Genomic DNA, 18,679 nt, shown 5'->3' on the forward strand with positions numbered 1-18,679 from the left:
CACGGCCCTCCCCCCGGCCGCAGCCCTGGGCGGCAGAAGCTGCTTTGCTTTGCTTTGCTTTCTCAGAGGCATTTTCTGGCTGAAACTCCCAGGTTGCAGCAGGGCGGGGAAGGAGCCAGGCACGGGGGAGCGACTTCTGCCCCGGGACGGAGGGCTCCGGCTCCGCGCCGCCGGCCCACGAGGCTTTCTCCCCTGTGCTGGGAGCCAAAGGCAGGGGAGGGTGGGAGTAGCCCTTCTTCGCCGCCGGCCGAGGCCCCTGCCCTGCCCCAGCCTGGGGGTACATGCACCCCTGCCCGGGCACCGCTTTGCCACCCACTAAACACCTGCTTGTGGCACACAGCTGCAGTCAGCTTTTATTGCACAGTGCAACAGCACACTTCTCCAGAGCGCAGCTGGGGGCACGGGGTGCTCATCCAGCCTGGCTCCAGGGGCGCGCAGCCAGGCAGGCAGGGAGCACGGTGCATTCAGGTGACTCCCTCCGAGACTGCTGCAGCACCCACTTGGGTGCCCGCTGGAGAGCGTGGGGCATCCCTGCTGGTAGGCCCAGCCCAGCTGGCCACGAGGGCAGAGACAGGACCTGCCTGCACAAGCCGGCAGCGTGCGTGGGATCCGTGAAGCCACGGGTCCCATCCCCTTGTCCTCTCTCCGCTTGAGCACTCAGTGCGCACCAGGCCAGCCTGGCAGCGGGAGCAGGCAGTCCCGGGGCCAGGGCAGGGCTGCTCCGTGCCACCGCCGGCTCAGAAGTACACAGAGCCCTCTTTCGCCGTGCAGTCATAGTCCTGGATCTGCGCCTTGAGGTGGGTGAGCTTCTTCTTCAGGTAGTCGCAGCGCTCCTTCTTCTCCAGGAAGGCAGGATCCTGCAGGGCCGGAAGGGGCAGGCTGCAGTGAGGGCTCAGGCGAAGCTGGGATTTGGCCCACCCCAGCCCCAGCTGGGGAGAGCTGAGCCCCATTTGTCCAGGCCTAGGCCCTAAACAGCTCATGCTCCCTGCAGAAGAGAGTGGGAGCACTGGCCCAGGACACCGCCCCAAGCCCTGGGGTGGGAAAGCCAGAGGCGTTCCCACAAGGCTGCAATGCCAGGCTGCTGTGAAGCACAGGGGCTGTCCATGCCCAGCTGCCATGAAAGGGACCCCCCGTTTTAGCTACCACAAGGAGCCCTGGGCTGTGCCCACCACAACGGGCCCCTCTGCTGCAAAGAGCCTGGCCCAGGTTTGGTCAAGAGCCACAACCAGCCGAGCTTCAGCCAACCCCACTTTCAAAGGGGATCCTCCGAATGCAGAACAAGGCTCTCCTAGCTCAGGAGAGCATCCGCACTAGGATTTATTCGAGGAGAGCTCCTGGGTTCCTCAATCCAGATTCAATGGTGAGTGTAGAAGGGTCCTGAGCCCTGGTGCAGCGTGCGCCCTCCCAGCTCAGCTCTCCCCCTTCCCACCCCTTTGCTGGAGGTTGCAGCCGGGACACGGGGAAAAATCCAGGCCCCTACTCACATTTCTCTTCTTCTTGTACTCCTTCCAGACATTGGAGACCCGGCTCTGTTCCTGCAAAGCACAAAGCAGCACGTGAGCAGCAGAGCAGTGCCCCACTGCCCAGCCACATTGGCCATGCCTCGCTAGGCCTGCTCTTCGGTGGAGGAGAGAGCAGAGGGTCTGGGGCCTGGAGACGGGAGGAACCTGCCTCCAGCTGAGACATCACAATGCAGGCAGGAAGGCTGCTTAGTTCTCTAGCAGCTGCCAGCTCAGATCTTGGATGCCAGAAAACTAAAGCGCTTCCTGTTAGGCAGCAGCTGTTCTTGTGAAGGTAGCTAGCAGCCTTGGAGGGGGGTCAATACCACGGGGGTATCAAAGCAGTGAAGGGAAGGGGTAAATTCTCCATAGATTTGTCCCAAAAGTGCTGTCAGGGAATACACTGCAGACCAAGTCAGGTTAGTGGGTGCGCACAGACACACACATGCATGAAAGCTGGAGTGCAGGAGAGCGGGCACACACACACAAGCTGGGTGTGCATTAGTGACCCAAATCACTAGCCTGGCTTTGTCACCAGCCTTAAGTAGTTCCCATTGCTCCCACGAGCCTGGGTTTCCTCCCCAAGCGCATATCGAGCCTCCAAGGCCACTAACAACCTGGAGGGTCACAAGGGTTTGACTTGCACCGGCTTCCGCCAGGCAGCTGTGGCAGGCGCAGAGCCCAGCAGCCCCGGTCCAAGCCAAACTTCCCGAGCACCAGCAACTCCATCCATCATCTCTCAACAGCTGCATGAGCCTCGGCTACTTCCACTCCGGTCTAAGGCTCCTGCCCAGGCCCCCAGCACCAGGTCTGCGGGCGAGGGGCCAGCCCGCTGCGCTGACCCACCAGATCAGACCAGAGCCCTCGCGGGGGCTTCCCCCACCTGGGACCTAGCAGGAGGCACCGACCTGTCTGCTGAGCGCGCGCCGCGGCAGCCGGCCCATCATGGCATCCAGCTCCTGAAACTTCTGCAGCGCGGCGCGCACCTCGCCGTGCAGCTCCCGGTACTCCGCGTACTGGTCGTTGAAGACGGCCTTGTACTTCTCCCTCTCCTCCGGGCTGCTGATCGCCGGGTACTTCCTGCCCGGGGGTTAAGAGGGAAGACTCGGTTCATCCTAGCAGGGGTTAGAGCCTGCTAATGGGGCCAGGCATGGGGTGGGAATAAATCAGAGATGTGTGGCAGGAAGGGAGGTGCCTGCAGCTTGGTGGGGGCTCAGCTATGGGAAGATCTGGAGACCCCCAGAGAGACAAAGCCACTTGAGCGGGGCACTGCAGAGACCCACGGTAGAGGCAGCCCCTGCCCCACACCCCTTCAACAGGAAAGGCCGATGAGCCCCCAGCTGAGACGCCTTCCTTGCTGTTACCCTGCTATCCATGCCACCCAAGCACCCCCAGCTGAGGCCAGAGCTCTACATAGGAGCAACGCACCTGGGAGAATCAGCCCTAATGAGAAATGAGACTAATTAACCAGTGGAGGACTGCACCAACGTGGTGCCAGGACCACGGTGCTGCCCTGGAGCTGGCAGCGGTCGAACCGTGCAACTGCTGCGCAGGCCCCGGCAGAGACGGGCACAGTGCGACCTCTCTCCAGCACCAGCACCCAGGGCAGATTAGCCGTCACCTGCTCCGGGGGCAGGAGGCCACTACTTACACCACATAGTCTGGGAGGACGTGTGGCTTGGGCGTGTGCCCCGTGGGGATGGAGCAGCTCATGGTGGCCGGCTCGCCACCCTTCTCGGAGAAGCTGATGCACTTGGTGACCTTCGCCCGCTGGCTCCCGGGCACCACCTCATCCTGGAAGACGATGCGCTTGGGTCTTGCTGGTAGCAGGACTGGGCTGTGCTTCAAGACAAGAGGGAGGCGTGAGGCTCAGTGTTATGGGTGTGATGCCACACCAATGCTGGGGAAGGGCTGAGCTGGGGTGTGGGGCTGTCCGTGCCAGTGCCGGAGGGGGCTGTGCACAGAGCGAAGGCCGGGAGGAGAGGGGCAGGGACCCCCTGTACAATAAGCCCCCCCAGGACTGGAGAGATGAGCCATCTCCAGGCACATCAAGAGCCCGGCTGTGCTCCGACGGAGCCACGTCTCGGCACTGCGGAGCTCCCACGGCCCCGGGTCGATGGGACGCTGGGAGAGCTGACCTTGCAGGGAGGCACGAGAGGGCGAGGGGGTCTCCCGCTGGGGACTCACCGGTGCCTCGGCAGGCTCCCGGTGCCTACGCGCCGTCTCGTGCCTCCACATCTTGAGGCAGACCAGGGCGCTGGCCAGGTATAGCAGGGCCGTGATGAAGAGGAGGGCGAGGGCGGCCACCTGCCCCCCCGCCACGCGGCACAGGGCAGCAACGAGGGGGCCGCGGGAGAAGAGGGAGTAGCAGAGGCCGCCGCGGGTCACGTCGTTGACATAGACGGTGGCGGCTGCCAGGTAGAGCAGGAACAGGGCCAGGTTGATGCCGAACTCGGCCAGGGGCCACCAAGGCGAGTCCAGCAGGATGGAGCGGTAGTACCGGGTCAGGCCCAGGCTGAGCAGGGTGACTGTGCCCAGCCACGCCAGGCCGGCCGCCGTCAGCACGAAGGGCGTCATCGGCTGGTAGTAGCCATCCCCATAGCCCGCCCCGAGGAGCCCACTGTCGACTAGGCTGGCCCCGGTATAGTCCTTCTGGATGTAGGCACAAACGCACGCAAAGACCATGCCCCCGCACAGCAGCTGCAGCCCCGCCAGCAGCCGCAGCAGCCCCGGCCAGGACTTCATGTAGGCGTACTTGCGGCGATAGGCCTCCAGCTTGGCCTCCTCGCTGCACCAGGCTGGGGGGCTGCCGGAGGGAAGCATCACCCCCACCGGCTCTGCCTTCGGGCTGGACCAGGAGGGCTCCTGGGAGCTGCTGTCAGAGGCAGGCATGAGCAGGGGACTTACGGGTGGGGAGTGTGGCCGGGCACGGGCCAGCAGGGGACGTGGCTCGGGCACCCTCCTCCATCGCTGGAAAAACCTCTTCCAGGACCGCGGGACGAAGCGCCGCACGGGCTTCAACGGGGGTCTTCCCGAGCCACGGGGAACGTCTCCCACCGCAGGCTGGGCTGGCCGGGGGGGTGCCGAGGAGCAGGGCGAGTCGCTCCCGGTGGGGTAGGGCTCCCCAGACACCCCAATGGAGGCTGGTGTGACCCACGTCAGCCCCGCGGAGCTCAGCAAGCTGCCCGAAGTCAGGACTGGCCTTCTCTTCTCACGGGCGGCCGTGGCTCCAGGGAAAGCGGCATTCGCCATGTGTCCTCGGCTGCTCCAACCCAGCCACGGGGGCGCCGGGGGTCCTGCTCCTGCTTCCTGCCCCAGCCGGGGCCCAGTGCAGCTGGAGGGAGGAAGGAGGAAGAAGTCAGTGCAACTGCAAATGGCATCTTCGCCTGGAGCCCCTGAAGTCTGTGCTCTGCTGGGCAGCGTTGCCAAGTGGCTAGAGCACCGGCCAGAGCCCTGGGCTCAGTCTGAGCCCTGCCACTGACTGCGTGGGGTATCCTGGTATGTCACTGCCCCTTTGTGCCTCAGTTTCCCCCTTGGCTGGGTTGACCCAGAGCCCAGGGTTGCTCTCCCTGTGCACATGGGCAACACCAGCACAAGGGGCCTCTCGCTGCTAGTGTGACAGGAGCCATGAGCCAGGGCTTGGCCTGGGCCCCGTCGCGCCTTCCCTCCCGCCCGTCAGTCCCTGCGAACGGCTTCCAAGCCTCGGACGCTGGCAGAGCTCCCCGGCTGCTCGGGGCAGCATCGTGCCCCATACGCCCCTTCCCTGCAAGAGCCCAGGGTGGACTCTCCCCCTCCGTGCACGGGTGCAGTCTGCGCCCCCGGCCCCACCAGCACCCCGGGGCTGCGCTGCAGCAATGCTGCTTTTCGGCTCCTGCTGTTGAAAGGTGAGCGAATTCTTGGGATACTTGGGATGGCTCCCAGCGCTTCGCCCAGCCGTCCGGAGGGACCAAGCCTCTGGCACATAGGCAGGGAGCAATGCTGGGCCAGCCCTACGGTGGCAAGCAGCCCTCCAAGCCAGGCAGCCGCTTGGAGAAAGGCCTCCCTGGCCTTCACCCCAGAGGCCGGGGCCAACGTCCCGCCCGGGCCTCCCCATGCTAGATCTGTAGTCATACTTCTGCCTTCGGCGTTGTACAATGAAAGCAGCACAAGGCAACGGGCAGGGTCCAAAGGACGGGTTGCTGGGTGTCCGCAACATGCATGCAGCTCTTGGCAGTTCACAAGACATTTCAGGGGAGAGGACCCAGCCTGCTAAAGGCAGCGCTCAGCACCCTCCGCAGAAGGCTGGCACCAGAGTCGGGAACACCTCCCTGCCGTTCTTGCCAACAAGCCCCGAGGGAGCAGACCCCTGCAGCGGGCTCGGGCTGGCGTGTGGCAGAGGGAGCTTTGCAGGGCAGTCTCACGGTCACAGCCCCCCTCGGACTCCAACGCCACCCCGAGCCCCGGGGCCATTAGCCCGAGTGGGGAGACCGTGCCGCAGGGACCCTGGATCTGTCTTACCCACGGCTCAGGGGCTGCGTGGCACGGGGGTCTCGTGGCTGCTCCTCATCCCCAGCGCTGGTCCGGGCGACGTCGGGCACCGTGCGCATCCAGCGCAGCCGGGATCTGCCTCTGGTTAAACATTAACTGTGCAGCCCACGGCCCCGCTGCCAGGAAACGCTGTGTGCAGAGCCAGCAGAGCCTGGCTCCGAGCGTCAACAGGATAAGGCCTGCGTGCGTGCGTGCGTGCATGCGCATATGAGTGTGCAACCCGGTCCTCCCAGCCGGGGCAGCAGCAGGGCTTGGCTCCTGGACTGTTCCCCAACCCTGATGTAGGGGACCTGCTGGAGGAGCGTGATCAGCTCCTGCCGGCAGCAGTAGTAGGCTGGTGCTGGACACTGCCATGAGCCGGGCAGGGCGTGGACGGCTGCTACCCACTGCTGGTCAGGCGCTGCACAGCTCCAACGTGTGACAGGGCAGTGGCTAACGAGGGTCCTTCGTTAGCATCATCAGGGCTTTGTAATCACAGAAGCTGAGGGTGGGAAGGGACCTCAGGAGGTCACATCCAGTCCAACCCACCTATCTCCGGCTCATCTAGGCAACGGAGGTCAGACCCAGGGTCAGTAGTCTGGCAAGGGCACTGCGGAGGGGCAGTGCAGCAGAGCGGTGTCAGGCTGGCGTCCAGGGCCCAGGACATACCCTTGCCCCAGCCGAGCAGGGAACGCCAGGGCTGCCCCAGGCCGGGCAGGGACCAGCCCCACGCCGGCAGGCCCAAGGGGCAGAGGCGCCTCTGCAGAAGCCCAGACCCCAGGACCTGGCTCAGGTGTGGGGTCAGCCGGCAGAGGGTGCTGCGCCCCCACGCTTCACATCCATCCATCCATCCCTGCAGCCTGCCCGCTCCTGGCAGCCCACCGGCCGGCCGTCTCCTTCACACTCCGCTGCCGGCCACTTGCGAGGGAGCAGAAGCCACCAGGAATGGAGGGAGAAGCAGGAGAGAGACAGCTGCAGCCCGGCTCTGAACCCCTGCCTGGCTGGGCCTCAGGAGCCAGCCTCCCCCAAGCAGCCAGGCTCTGCCTGCAGCCCCGGCGGGGCACGAGGCTGCACCCGAGCACAGCGCTGGGGCTGCGCAGGCAGAAATGCCCAGCTGGAGTCGGTCCCTTTCCCCAGGGGGGTTACAGCTCCCTGCCCCAAACCTGCCTGCTCTGCTCGGAGCATCACCGCCTGCTCTAGAGCTCACCTCCCTGCAAAGCCTGAGCCCTGCCAGCCCTCCCTGGCCTTAATAAGGACCAGCCGCAGGTGAATGTGATACTCTCCAATGCATCTCCTACACCTGCTGTGCGACTGGCCTGCCTGCTGTAGGCCTGCGGAGGGGCTGCTCCCAGTGACTGGGGGGACTGGGAGGGTGCAGCCACTGGGGCCTCACTCTGAGCACTGTTCGAAGGAAGCCGTGGGGGTGGTGGGGCCTGGCAGGCCGTGGTCAGACATGCCCATCCGCAGGGGAGGTCTGTGCCTGCACAGCAGGTATTTGGCTCTTTTAGGGTCACAGTTGCTGCAGCAAGAGGTGGGGAGTGCTGCCTGGGGCATGGCCTAGCCCCAGGCCCCCAGCTCTGCCCATGCCCATGCCCATGCCACTCCTGCTAGCCCAGTCCTGGGCTCTCCTGATCCACGCTGTGTTTTAGGAGCTGGCTGGAGCAGGGCTCTGCCTTGGGGCCTGGCACCCCGTGCATGGACATGCCGCCTGCCCGAGCCAGCCCCGGCTCCTTCTGCATGGCTGATGGATGAGGTAGGTGCCCAGAGCCTGGATCCTGGAGGGGAAGGAGAGCTTGGGGGCATGGGCGGTCGCAGCATGGATGGGCCGGGGACCGTGGGGGTCCCCAGCCCTGTCAGCAGCCATGGTTCATGTCATGCCTCATGGGCGCCACAGCTCTGGGCTGCCCCAGCTGCAGCCAAGAGCCCCTGCCACTGGGCTGCATGGGCCCTGGCAAAGGGCAGGGAGGGGGGCAGCCCCTGCGGCCCTCTGGGACCCCAGCCTCAGCCCCTCCTCCTCTGGGGCTTCCCCCACCCCCCAAAACAAGTGTGCCCCAGCTTGGAGGGATGAATGGGGGTTGCAGAGGCTGGCGGGATGCCGTCGGGGCTGGGGGATGCTATATGGACTGTGCAAAGGCCCAGATGGGGGGGGTCTACCCCCATCTGAGCCAGGTGTACACTGGACGGGGACGCCCGACAGCGCAGAACCCAGGTGTCCGCAGGGCACGGAGGAGCAGGGCTTTACCCCAAGGCTTCCCCATGCCTTCCCAGTCCACCTCCTGCCCCAGCCCTGCTCAGCCCCAGGACAGCAAGGCAAAGGCCCAGCGAGCCGCAGGCCCCAGACCCGACGGGCCTGCAACCCACCCCGGCTTCCTCCACCTCGTCCTCGTCCGCACCGCCGAAACATGACACCGGACGCAGCGTTCAGCTCTCGTTTTATTAGGTTTCCCTTTCTCAAGCGCTCCCCAAGCCATTCCTCTGGGGATGCTGTCGAGTCCCGGTCCTGGCCTGGCCCCTTGGCACCCGGCTGCCCAGGGAGAGGATGTCCAGCCCAGCCCTGGAGCGAGGCAGGACCCGGGGGCCAAATCCCCGCATTGCAGGCAACACTGGCACCAGCCCAGCGGTACCGGATGCACCAGCGTAAGCCCTGGGGCCTGGCAGCATCCAGGCTGGCCCTGGGCATCCCTCCCCTACACCCCCGCGCCCTGGCCGGGGGTGGAAATCCTAGCACAGCTTTGCAGCTGCTTACAAAAGCACTTCAAACGTGCCCCCCCAGCCCTCCCTCCCGCCCTCCAGTAAATCACAATGGAACGGTCTGTCCTGCCCTGGGAAAACAGGTAGCCCGTCGAGGCCTCTGATTGGCTGCGCCGGCCTTCGACATCATGGGTTATTCCAGATAGAGCAGGGTGGGCCCCATTCATAAATACAAGGGAGCAGCCCAAGGCTGCTCCCTTCACCCTCGGACGGGACCCCCGCCCCGGCCACACAGCGCACCCCCTGCCCAGGCCACAGGGGAGCTCCAAGTCCGGGATGGACCAGACCCTCCCCCCCCCCATCGGGTGGGCCCCTCCTGCTGCAATGAGCCCGCAACCTCTTCCCTCCCCCCACCCCCGCATCTCCATGCACTGCAAGACGTGGTGCTCAGGGCTGCTCAGGGGCCAGCTGAGGGCCTCGGGGCTGGGGTCTGTGCCTCACCCCAGCCTTCTGCAGGGGCACGATGGGTCCACCTGTCTCCTGGGGGGGAGGTGGCCGCGAGCCCCCTGCTCAGCCCTGCAGGCCCAGCTCCTCCAGGTCCCTGACTGCACCCGTCTGCCTTCAGGGGCTGTAGGGTCACGGCCGTGGTGCAGGGGACCCGCTGCAGGGCAGACGGTGCAAGGGGAGCAATTTGCTTCCTTCAGCCTGGGACAAGGGGGAACGCAAGGCCGGGAGCGCAGCCCTCACCCCGCTCCCAGACCCCCACGTGAGTCTGGGTGACGCTCCTCTCTGCACCCCAGCTCTCATCCCCTGGCCTCTGCTCCCCCAGGAATGCAGGGGACCCCCTCACCCCCACAGTAGGGCCCAGCTGGACCACGAGTCAGCCTGGTTCCCAAATGCCAGGCGGCCAGGAGCTGCTACCTGGGCCGGACCCCATCAGCCCACCCCGCCTGCAGTCCGCAGGGGTGTAATATTGCATCCGAGAATCTCACAGCATTAGATGGCGGTCAGCATCGTTGCCCCCATTGTACAGATGGGGAAAACTGAGGCACAGAGAGGTGAAGTGACGTAGCCAAGGTCACTTAGCAGCAGAGCCAGGGATACGGCCCCTACGTCGGGACTCCCAGGCCCTGCCTGGCTCTCACCACCGGGGAACCGTCCCCTTCCTGTATCTGGGCACAGAACCCGGGAGTCCGGGCTCCCAGCCCCCCTGGCTCTCACCACTAAACCCCCGCCCCGGAGTCCAGACGCTGCCCTAACCGCTGAACCCCGCTGCCGCTTGTCCCACCAACGCCTTCCAGAGCCGCGGCAGCTCTGGCTGCAGTCGGCTCCTTCCCCCCAACCCAGCTCTTCACCCCAAGAGAAGGGGGGGCCGGGGCTGGAGCCAGGGGGGTCCCAGCTGCGGGGCAGCACCAGGCGGTGGCCGCGGCGTCGCTCCAGCATGGCCGACTCGAGGAGTTTGACTATACAGGGCTTTACAGAACAAAGCTACCAGGATCAGCCACACAATGGCCAGACATAGGTGGGCGCTGCGCCCGCCCGCCCGCCCGCCCGTCACCCGCTGTCCGAGGAGGTGTGGGGCGCGGTGGACGGCGACTTCCTCCGGCGCGTGGGGGTCCATGAGGAGCGCTCCGAGCTGTTGGAGCCGGGGCAGAAGCGGGCAGCGGTGCCCGTGCCTGGGCCCTGGCCCCGTCGCTGCTGCTGCTGCTGCTGGGTTATGGCTTGGGTGATGAGGCCCGGCAGGGCGTGAATACTGAGGCCCAGGGCATCGATCTTGCCCTCCAGGGTGCTGATGCGCTTCTCCAGGTCCTCGTTGCGCTCCTGGAGCTCGGACACCAGGTCGTACATGACGTTCTGGGTCTGCGGGACAAGAAAGGGCAGCGCTGAGCGGTGCCCAGTTGGCAGCTCCACCGGTCCATCTCGGACCCATTTGCTGGGGAGCAAAGGGAGGTGCCCCAGGATGCACCGGACCCGGGGATTGAACCCGCAAGTCCTGGCTGCTGGAACGGCTACAGCCTCCTCCCTCCGAGCTGGGCACAGAGCCCAGGAGCCCCGGGGTGCCGCCCGCAACTCGGTGCCAACCAGCGACCGCGGCCCGCTCACCTTGGCCAAGTCCACCAGCGTGTTCGCCTGGTCGTTCAGCTTCCGCTGCTCCATTTTCACACTCCTTAATCTAAAAAGTGAAGGGAGAGGCAGGGGGTCAGTGCCGTCCCGGCAGGACGGGGGGTGCCTGGGCCGGCCCCCCAAGGGACACGCAGTGCAGGGGACCCCTGCGAGCGCACGGGGCTCCACTCCTGACAGGCTGCTCCCTCGGGAGTGGGGTGCCCTCACCAGAGCCAGGGGACGGGGATGGGAGGCCAGGGGCAGGCTTCTCTCTGCACCCGGCAGAGATGGCGCACAGGACCCCAGAGCCTGCAGCCAGGAGCCCAGCGGCTTCCCTCTCCCCTGCTCTCCCTGCCCCGGCAGCAAACCCGCGGCACGGCCCCGCTCTCGCCCACGCCGGGCAGGGGTCACAGCAGCCAGCCTGAACTCTGCCCAGCTCGTAGCCCATCGCCAGGTCTGTCCCCACACCGCTGCCCCCGTTCCCAGCTCCTTCCCTGCGTGCCAAGCCCTGCTGCGAGCCCCCCACAACACCACCAGCCAAGGGCTGCAGGTTCGACTTTGGGGCTTTGGAGTTTCGACCAGGCAGCTCATGGAGGGGCCAATGCTACGACGGCTGGCTCTAGCCTGGCCTTTGCCGCACAGCCGCATGGCTGCGAGGCTGATGGGAAACCTGGGGTCACCCGGTCGGAGCCCCTGGATTGACACGGCAGGACACTTCTGGAGTGGCTCCAGGGAGAAGCCCCGCGGGGTGGGCAAGGGGGGCAGCTCCCCTGCTCCCTCCCGCCCCGCGGCACCGGATGGGGCAGGATCCCCCGAGCACGCGACATGAAGCCATGCACACACAGGGTCACGTTAGAGCCCGGCAGCTCCCGCAGGCCACTTACTTCTGAGCTCTGGAGGGGCCGGGCAGAACAAAGACAGAACACAACACAGGTTTAATAACACACGAGCCCCACGCACGCGCCCGCCCGGCCCGCGCCCCACTCTCACACAGAGGCCCAGCCCGCCCCTCCGTGGGCCTGGCCCCGCCGAGCTCCCTGCAGAGGCCGAGGCCTGGCCAGCACCCGGCTGCCCGGGATGCGAGGCCAAAGCGTGCATGTGGGGTGCTGATCCCCACGGACGATGGTTTGGGGGGTGCACAGCTGAGAGACAGGGCAGGGGCGTGGGGAGGCTGCATCCCCGCGGGAGGGAGAGCTAACTGGTGCCTACTGGAGAAGCCAGCAGGATCGGGCCCTAATCCTGGCCCCATCTTGACCACCTGGCTGGGTCTCGGGGGTCTGGGCTGTCCCAGGGCCCCGTGTAGCTGGGTGCAGAACTGCTGTGACTGTGACCTTTAGGGACCCTGCCTCAGTTTCTCTCTTCATGGGCCAAGAAGCACACCTGCACCCTCTCCCTTTGGGTCCTGGGCCACCTACCCACCCATCTATCCCCATGCACACCCACCTGTCCCCCTGCTCCAGACCCGGGGCGAATGCTGGGGACAGCAGCAGCAGCAGCAGCAGCATCTCCCCCGCAGCCATGGCTCCCCTCCCCACCCCCGTGCAGAGCGGGGCCTTTCTGTGTGAGCGTGCATGAGTGTGAGGACGCATGCGTGGGGGGGGGGGGGGGGGGGCGTGCGACACACATCACGCATGGGAAAACAAATCGGAGCAAAGCCAAGCCAGCTTGCAGACGGAGACCGGGCAGACACCCTGACCCCTGCCCAGACAGACAGACACAGCAGTGCCCCGCAGGGTGCTACGGGCTTTGCTTTCGGGGGGGCAGGGTCCATCCTGCATCCTGAGCCCTGCCCACGTCACATCAGTGCCCAGGCTGCCCCTGCCAGCCCCACGGCTCGCAGAGGGACCCCAGCCCAGCAAAGCCCTTTCGCCCACAGCGACCAGGCGCAGGGACCCGGGAGCTGGGGGGACCCCTGCCGATTCCAGCAGGCCGTGACCATCCCCAGGCCTCTCGTCTCTGCTTCCCACCTTCTTCCCACCCTGCAGCACTGCACTGCCTCGAGGGGCTGAGACAAACCCCTTTGGGAACGGGAGAGGCCGGGGGTATCTTTAGGGAGGAAGACGGAGGTGCTAAATTGGGCGACGGGAGACATTTCACGCGGAGCTGGCGGAAAAGCCGAGGGGGATGGAGAGCGATGGGAAGAGGACTCCCTCCCCCATTTGGCAGCTCAGCCAGTCGGCGGCCGGGAGGAAACAAGGGCCAAGCTGGCCAAAGCCCCTGGCTCCTCAAGGACAAGACAAGTGCGAGACCCCGGCTGCTTCACCCCGTTTCCCCCTCGCGATGCAGCCGGCGCTCGTCGGCCGGGCTGGAAGAGCTCCGGGTTGGAAAGCCGCGCATCAGGAGCCGGAAAGGGGAAAACCCCCGGGATAAAACCCACTGCGCCGCATTTCCTTTCGAAGAAACCTTCGGCAGGAATTCATTCCCCCGCACGGCTCTGCCCGGGGCCGGCCGGCGACGGCCAAACCGAATCGCGAGGGAATTGCCTCTCTCCAAAATCCCGTCCTCCTCTCTCGCGGTCGTGCCCCAGCCCCTGCCTGCCGCCCCCCTACCTCGCTCCCCCAGCGCCCGAGCCGGGAGGCTGCGGAGGGACTGAATACGAAGCAGGTAAAGGTGTTGGACTTACTGATGGATGGCTTGGAGGAACTTACGCTGGTGTTTCCGAACTTTGGCATGGTCGATCTTCTTCACCAGCTTGGTGTGTTTGTAGATGAGCCACGTTTCCCTGAGTACGTTAGCAGCAGCGTTTTTCACCTGCGGGAACAGGAATCAGCGTGGCCGCGGAGGGGCTGAGCTGGGACGCCGGGCGAGGAGCCCGGAGGGTGAGAGTCACCCCGTAGAGGCGCCAACGCAGGGCCCGGGGGCGAGCGCTGCGCTTCCAGCAAGCCCCCCGAGGGGCGGAGGTGCCCGGGGGCACGGAGGCTGCGGGCAGGCCGGGCTGGAGGCTGTGGGGAGGCCTTACCCGCTTCGTTAACTGCGTGTCCATCATGAAGTTGTGCACGTGTTTTTCAGCTTTGGTGAGTTCCAGCTTCCGGGCGACCACAGCGACCACCAGCGCCGTGCACCCGGCGCCCTGCGAGCGAGACAGGGTTAAGGGGTTACAGGGCTGCAGCAGGCAAGGGGATCCAAGGCCGGCAGGAGGGCAGAGAGGAGCCTCCTCCTTAGGAGACGAGGGGGCCAAACCCTGCCTGATTGCAATGGGGAGAGGTGGGGCTGGATGAGCAGGTGCCCCCGCTGGGGGACACAGCGCTGGTGATGGGAGCAGGGGCCAAGATCAGCTTTAGCAGCCTCTCCAGGCTGTTCCCTAGAAGAGAATAACAGCCTACTACTGCTGCCAGCGGAGGAAGGCCCTCCTGCAGCTCCAGCTGCAGCTCCACCATGGTCCCTACCCCAAAATAGGGGGTGACGGGGCTGGAAAAGCAGCAGCGTCCCTCCCAGAACTTATCCCCGCGCAGCGCACTCCGGACGCAGCATCTCTGCCCCCGACCCGCACCCGTCCGGACTTACCATGATGCCGGTGAGCAGGCAGACGCCCTTCCCACAGTAGGTGTGGGGGACCATGTCGCCGTAGCCGATGGAGAGGAACGTGATGGAGATCAGCCACATGGCTCCCAGGAAATTGCTGGTCACCTCCTGCTTGTCGTGGTACCTGCCAAGGGGCAAGAAGGCGCCAGTCAGAGCTCGCTGGGGGCCTGGCACCGTCCCCCGGGGCGGGATTTTGGAGGTCGCGCATCGCATCTTAATCCAACGTCAGGCCACGCCGCGGGGCTGCCTCGGGCACGCTCTGGGCAGCGGATGAGACTTGAACCTCTGCTACGAGGGGGAACTCGTCCGCCAGCCCCAGCATCCATCAGAGACCCTGGAGCTGGGAGTCTCAATGATTAGATGTCTCCTCTCGCCTTCTTCCCAGGGCCTGCGAGTGCAACGCGGGCTCAGGCAGGGGAATGAGCCCAGGCCAGCTTGCCAGGCCGGGCAATGCTGCAGGGCTTTCCCTGAAGCCCGTGGGGGTCACGCACATCCCCCCCCGGTGCCCGAGGTCGGCATTCAGCCCAGTGGAAACAAACCCGGCCCAAGAGCTGGAGCTCCAGCTGCAAAAAGCAGCCCGGGAGCACCGGCGGGCAGCTCCCCGGTCCCCAATGAGAGCCGGGCAAGGCATCCCAGGGCAGGACGGAGCGCGGCAAGGCTGGCGCCAGCGTCTCCCAGGCTCAGCTGGGGGTTTACAGCCTTAAAAAGCCAAATGGCTGGCCCCCTCCTGAGGCTCCTTGGGCCCGTCGCCCTTTGGCCCGGCTGGCTGGCACGGAGGAGGCGGCCTGTGGCTGACCCGTTGGATGAAGATCGGTGGCACCCGCGTTACGGGAAAGCACTGATTCAGGGTCCCGCCGACTCGGGGGCACACGGGGATGTGCAGCAATAGCTCAGGGGACCCCTCCCCACCTTTTAGGGCATGACGGGGTGGGGGCAGGTGCGAGGGATCAGCCCGATGTCTGTGCAGAGCTTGGGTATGGCATGGCAGGGATGCGCCAGGCAATGGGATGATGGAGCCAGCCAGCCACACGCCTCGCATGCTGCATGCCAGCCTCGGCAGAAGGGAGAGAAGCCGGTGCAGGACACGGGCACCCTCCCCGCGTCCCGGGGACATGCTGCAGGTGAGCTGAAGTCTGCACCCACTGGATATGGAGGGACCCTCCCGGCACCTTCTGCTCGTGCCTCCAGGGAAGCTCTGTACGTCCCCAGGGCCTCGGAGGGAGCCATCTGCAACACACAACATCCCTTCCCCCTGGGGATCTCCAAGCCCGGGAAGCTGCAGGGTGCGGGAGACTCAGCCCCAGCGGAGAGTGGGTCCGTGACCAAGCCCCCAGATGTGTGGGCCTGGGCCAGAGACGACCTGGGTATCTGCGAACCTAGAGAGCAGCTGGCCACGGGGGGCACAAAGGTTGCACAAACACCAGCACTTCCCAAAACACCTGTTCTCAAAACGGGCCAAAGCTCCCAGCTAGGAGGCCTGCCGGTCCTGCCAGCACCAAGCTGGGACGTGGCCTTCACCCTCCCAGGCCTCCGAGCCAGCCGGAGAGGAGAACCCCACGGAGCCACGGCCGGCGGGGTCCGCACCCCCACACCAGAGCCCCCACCTCCGAACTCTGCTGTGGGCTGGCGCGAGGCTCTGGCCCACCAGTTTCTTCCAGCCTCGAATCCCTCATCATCCGCAGGGAGCCACGAGACCCCGTTCCTGGGCACGACACGGGGGGGAGCACGGAGAGGGGGTGGCATTCGTTCCTGTGCAAACTGGCACTACCCAGGGCACCAGGTCCACCCTCCTTGCTAAGGCAATGGGGTTGCTGTCGTGCACTGGCCTCTCGGGGCTGGGCTTCCTCCTAGTCCCCCCGTCCCCTGGCTATGGAGAGGAACCACGGGTCACAGGCTCGGAGGCTGCCAGGGGGGTCCCTGCGAGGCTCTGTCTTGCTCCTCTGCCCCCCACCCATGTACCCAACTTGGGGAGCGGCAGACTCAGCACCGAGGGCCTGCACGGGGGGACCTTGTGCCCAGGCCGGAAACCCCGCAGCAAAACGAGTGAAGGATGGGGTGGGGGACGGGTGCCCGATGTGGGAGGACCGACGCGGAGCAGCTTTACAGGTCCCGGGAGACTCGGAGCTGTGCAGCGGGCGTCGGAGGCATGCAGGGGGCGGGGGGAGAGGAGAGGAGAACAGGGCCATCCGACCCCAAGCAGAGAGACAGCCAGACCCGAACACGGCAAGCATGAGACTTTGAATTTAGGATTGCTGCGTTCCTCCAACACCCCCGCTTCAGGCACTGTCCCCGTCTCCCCCCACCACCCTGGCCACGGGCACGGGTGAGCCTTTGAAAGTGGGGCTTGGAACCTCAGCCGGGGTGCAGAGGTGACACCTTGCACGCGCATGTGTGTGTGTGCGCGAGGGGGGACCGCAAAGCACTATGGGTGGAGCAGGTGAGGCCAGTGGGGGCCGGTGGATGGATGGATGGATGGATGGCTGAGAGCGCAGCAGGTTAACTCGCACCGGTGAAGCCTGGGAAAATTGGGGCGGGCGGGGGGAGAGGTGCGTGTGCACCTGTGCACGCATGTGTGCCCGTGTACATCTGCACGCGCAGAAGCATGTAGGCGCAGCAAGCTGCCCCTCGCCAAAAAGGCCGCTAGACCGAGACCTGGCTGCGTTCAGCCACAGCCGTGGCCCCCGCGACCGACGATGATGGATGCCCCTTGCTCCTCCCAGAGGAGGTCCCCGCTGAGCTCTGGCAGCTCGTCACACCGGCTGAGGTGACCCCCAGCACCGCAGGGAGAGCTCTGCGGCCCGGGGCTCCAGCCCCAGACTTGCTGTGGGGTCGTGCTGCCCGTGCCTCAGTTTCCCCACTTGCACCACGGGGCTGACAAGTCACCTATTTGGCCAGGGAGCCTGGAGGCCTCGGGATGCCAGGAAGCACGCGGAAATCTCCGAGCAGGGGGTGGCGGAGGGAGGCCGGCTGAGCAGCAAGGGGGTGTTTCACAGGCCAGGTGTCCGAAGCAGCCGCGGAGGTGCCAGCCACGGGGGCCAGAGGGCCTGAGCCCACCCTGCGAGCGAGGCATGAGGAGGGGGAGTGCGGCCCCGGCAGTGGGCGAAGGCGGGATGCCCTGGGCAGGGATCTGCCTGCCCAGCACCTGGGAGCCACGGGCCAGCCTGTTTCTCGGGGGGCCCTGGCTGCAGCCCATGCCAACGCGTGCCCTCACTGCCACCCACCCAGGACACCCAGCTCCTGCTGCTGACGGGCCCCGCAGCTTCCTTCCCGCCAGCTTCGGCTTGCACGGCGGGAGCAGGAGCCCCGAATGGCCAGGATCCGCTCCAGCAAGGCACGAGGAAGCCAGGCTGGGGTCTGCTCAGCTGTAGGGGCTAACCGGGCCACCCCCGCCCCTCGGCCAGGCAGAAGGGTGCAAGAGCCGGTCCGGGTCCTGGGGGTGGGGGCACCCCCGTCACCGACCAAAGGCAGAGGTTCCAAGTGAAAAGGCTCCAGGCTCCTTTCAAAGTTCACAGCCCCTTTGCTACTGGCTGCACCCCTACTTCTCAGCCCCCCTCCCCACCGCCGGCTGCAGCTAATCTTAAATTCTGGGCAGGCACAAGCCTGGGGCACGGGGGGGCTGGGGCAGGGGTGGGGGGTGAGGGGTGGGGGCAGCGTCCCGTGCAGGAGCGTGGCTATGGGGTTCTAGGAACCAGGACTCACAGTTTGTCCCTGCGAGCAGCAGAGCAATCAGAGAGGGAAAACAACAGCAGATTAACGAGCAGTCCCACTGCTGGGGGGCAGAGGGTGGGGGAGAAGACAGCGCACGCGCGTGGACCGGACGTGGGCGCCAGCCCCCCACCGGGTGCAGGCAACCGGCAGCCGGAGCTCCCTTAGGCAGCGCTGGCTGGACACCCCTGCCCCGGCTCCGGTCAAGGGCAACGGACCCCCAACTCCTCCAGCGCCGGGGGCAGCATGGCCCCACCGGCATGCACTCGAACCCGGGAAGGAGCAGGGGGAACGGGGTGCACAGAGCTGTGAACCAGGGGGCAGCTGGAAACCAAGTCCCCCACGGGGGCTGCGGGCAGCTCAGCCTGGGAGCGCCAGAGACCCTTCATCTTTCGCCCAGGGAGGGAACACGCCTTTGTGTCCTGGCTGCAAAGGAGACTCAAGGGTGCTGTCCAGGCTCCCCTCGCCCCTTGGTTCCTACCCCGAGTCCCATGGGAGCCGCCCAGTCAAACTGGGCCGTGCGGCGCCTGGGCTGGGTGCATTACGACCGCGGCTTTGCACGCTCTATGGGGCAGTGGCGAGCGCTGGGGGCCCAATGCAGCCGGGTCAATGCCGACACCAGACGGTCAGGGTGGCACGGTGTGGCTGGAGCC

The 18,679-nt window shown here is 66.0% G+C and overlaps 2 protein-coding genes across 8 annotated transcripts in view; both read right to left on the reverse strand.

Moving 5' to 3' along the window:
- Positions 1–143: 143 nt before the first annotated feature.
- On the reverse strand, positions 144–7,003 carry OCEL1 (occludin/ELL domain containing 1). 2 transcript variants are annotated; one of them, XM_006017540.3, is made up of 6 exons: positions 5,997–7,003; positions 3,687–4,833; positions 3,151–3,341; positions 2,408–2,579; positions 1,485–1,535; positions 144–857 (listed from the first exon to the last, which is right to left on the reverse strand). In XM_006017540.3, the coding sequence occupies exons 1-6, from the start codon at positions 6,083–6,085 to the stop codon at positions 738–740; spliced, it is 1,770 nt and encodes a 589-aa protein (XP_006017602.1). In that variant the 5' UTR covers positions 6,086–7,003; the 3' UTR covers positions 144–737. The 2 variants fall into 2 exon arrangements, with proteins under 2 accessions (XP_006017602.1, XP_025052117.1); XM_025196332.1 differs by having other exon boundaries at positions 6,001–6,099.
- Positions 7,004–9,118: 2,115 nt separating this feature from the next.
- The window catches only part of KCNN1 (potassium calcium-activated channel subfamily N member 1), a 28,531-nt gene continuing 18,970 nt past the window's right edge, over positions 9,119–18,679 (reverse strand). For 4 of the 6 annotated variants that reach the window (XM_006017418.2, XM_025196382.1, XM_025196384.1 and 1 more), the window contains exons 5-9: positions 14,304–14,445; positions 13,759–13,869; positions 13,423–13,550; positions 10,800–10,869; positions 9,119–10,556 (exon numbers count right to left, since the gene is read on the reverse strand). In XM_006017418.2, coding sequence (XP_006017480.1) covers positions 10,251–10,556; positions 10,800–10,869; positions 13,423–13,550; positions 13,759–13,869; positions 14,304–14,445 — 757 coding nt within the window. In that variant the 3' untranslated portion in view covers positions 9,119–10,250. Of the gene's footprint in view, positions 10,557–10,799; positions 10,870–13,422; positions 13,551–13,758; positions 13,870–14,303; positions 14,446–15,464; positions 17,873–18,679 lie in introns of those variants that run through there. The other 2 variants (XM_025196385.1, XR_003092544.1) reach the window with 2 other exon arrangements.

The sequence above is a fragment of the Alligator sinensis genome, unplaced genomic scaffold (assembly GCF_000455745.1).
Source record: "Alligator sinensis unplaced genomic scaffold, ASM45574v1 scaffold1295_1, whole genome shotgun sequence".
In the NCBI taxonomy this organism is placed as follows: domain Eukaryota; kingdom Metazoa; phylum Chordata; order Crocodylia; family Alligatoridae; genus Alligator; species Alligator sinensis.

Coding starts and splice junctions, on each gene's coding strand:
- OCEL1 (XM_006017540.3), bottom strand. CDS start 6,085: ATGCGCACGGTGCCCGACGTCGCCCGGACCAGCGCTGGGGATGAGGAG. Junction 4,834..5,996: donor ACGCAGCCCCTGAGCCGTGG/GTAAGACAGATC, acceptor TCCTCCCTCCAG/CTGCACTGGGCCCCGGCTGG. Junction 2,580..3,150: donor GTCCTCCCAGACTATGTGGT/GTAAGTAGTGGC, acceptor ACCCCCGGGCAG/GAAGTACCCGGCGATCAGCA.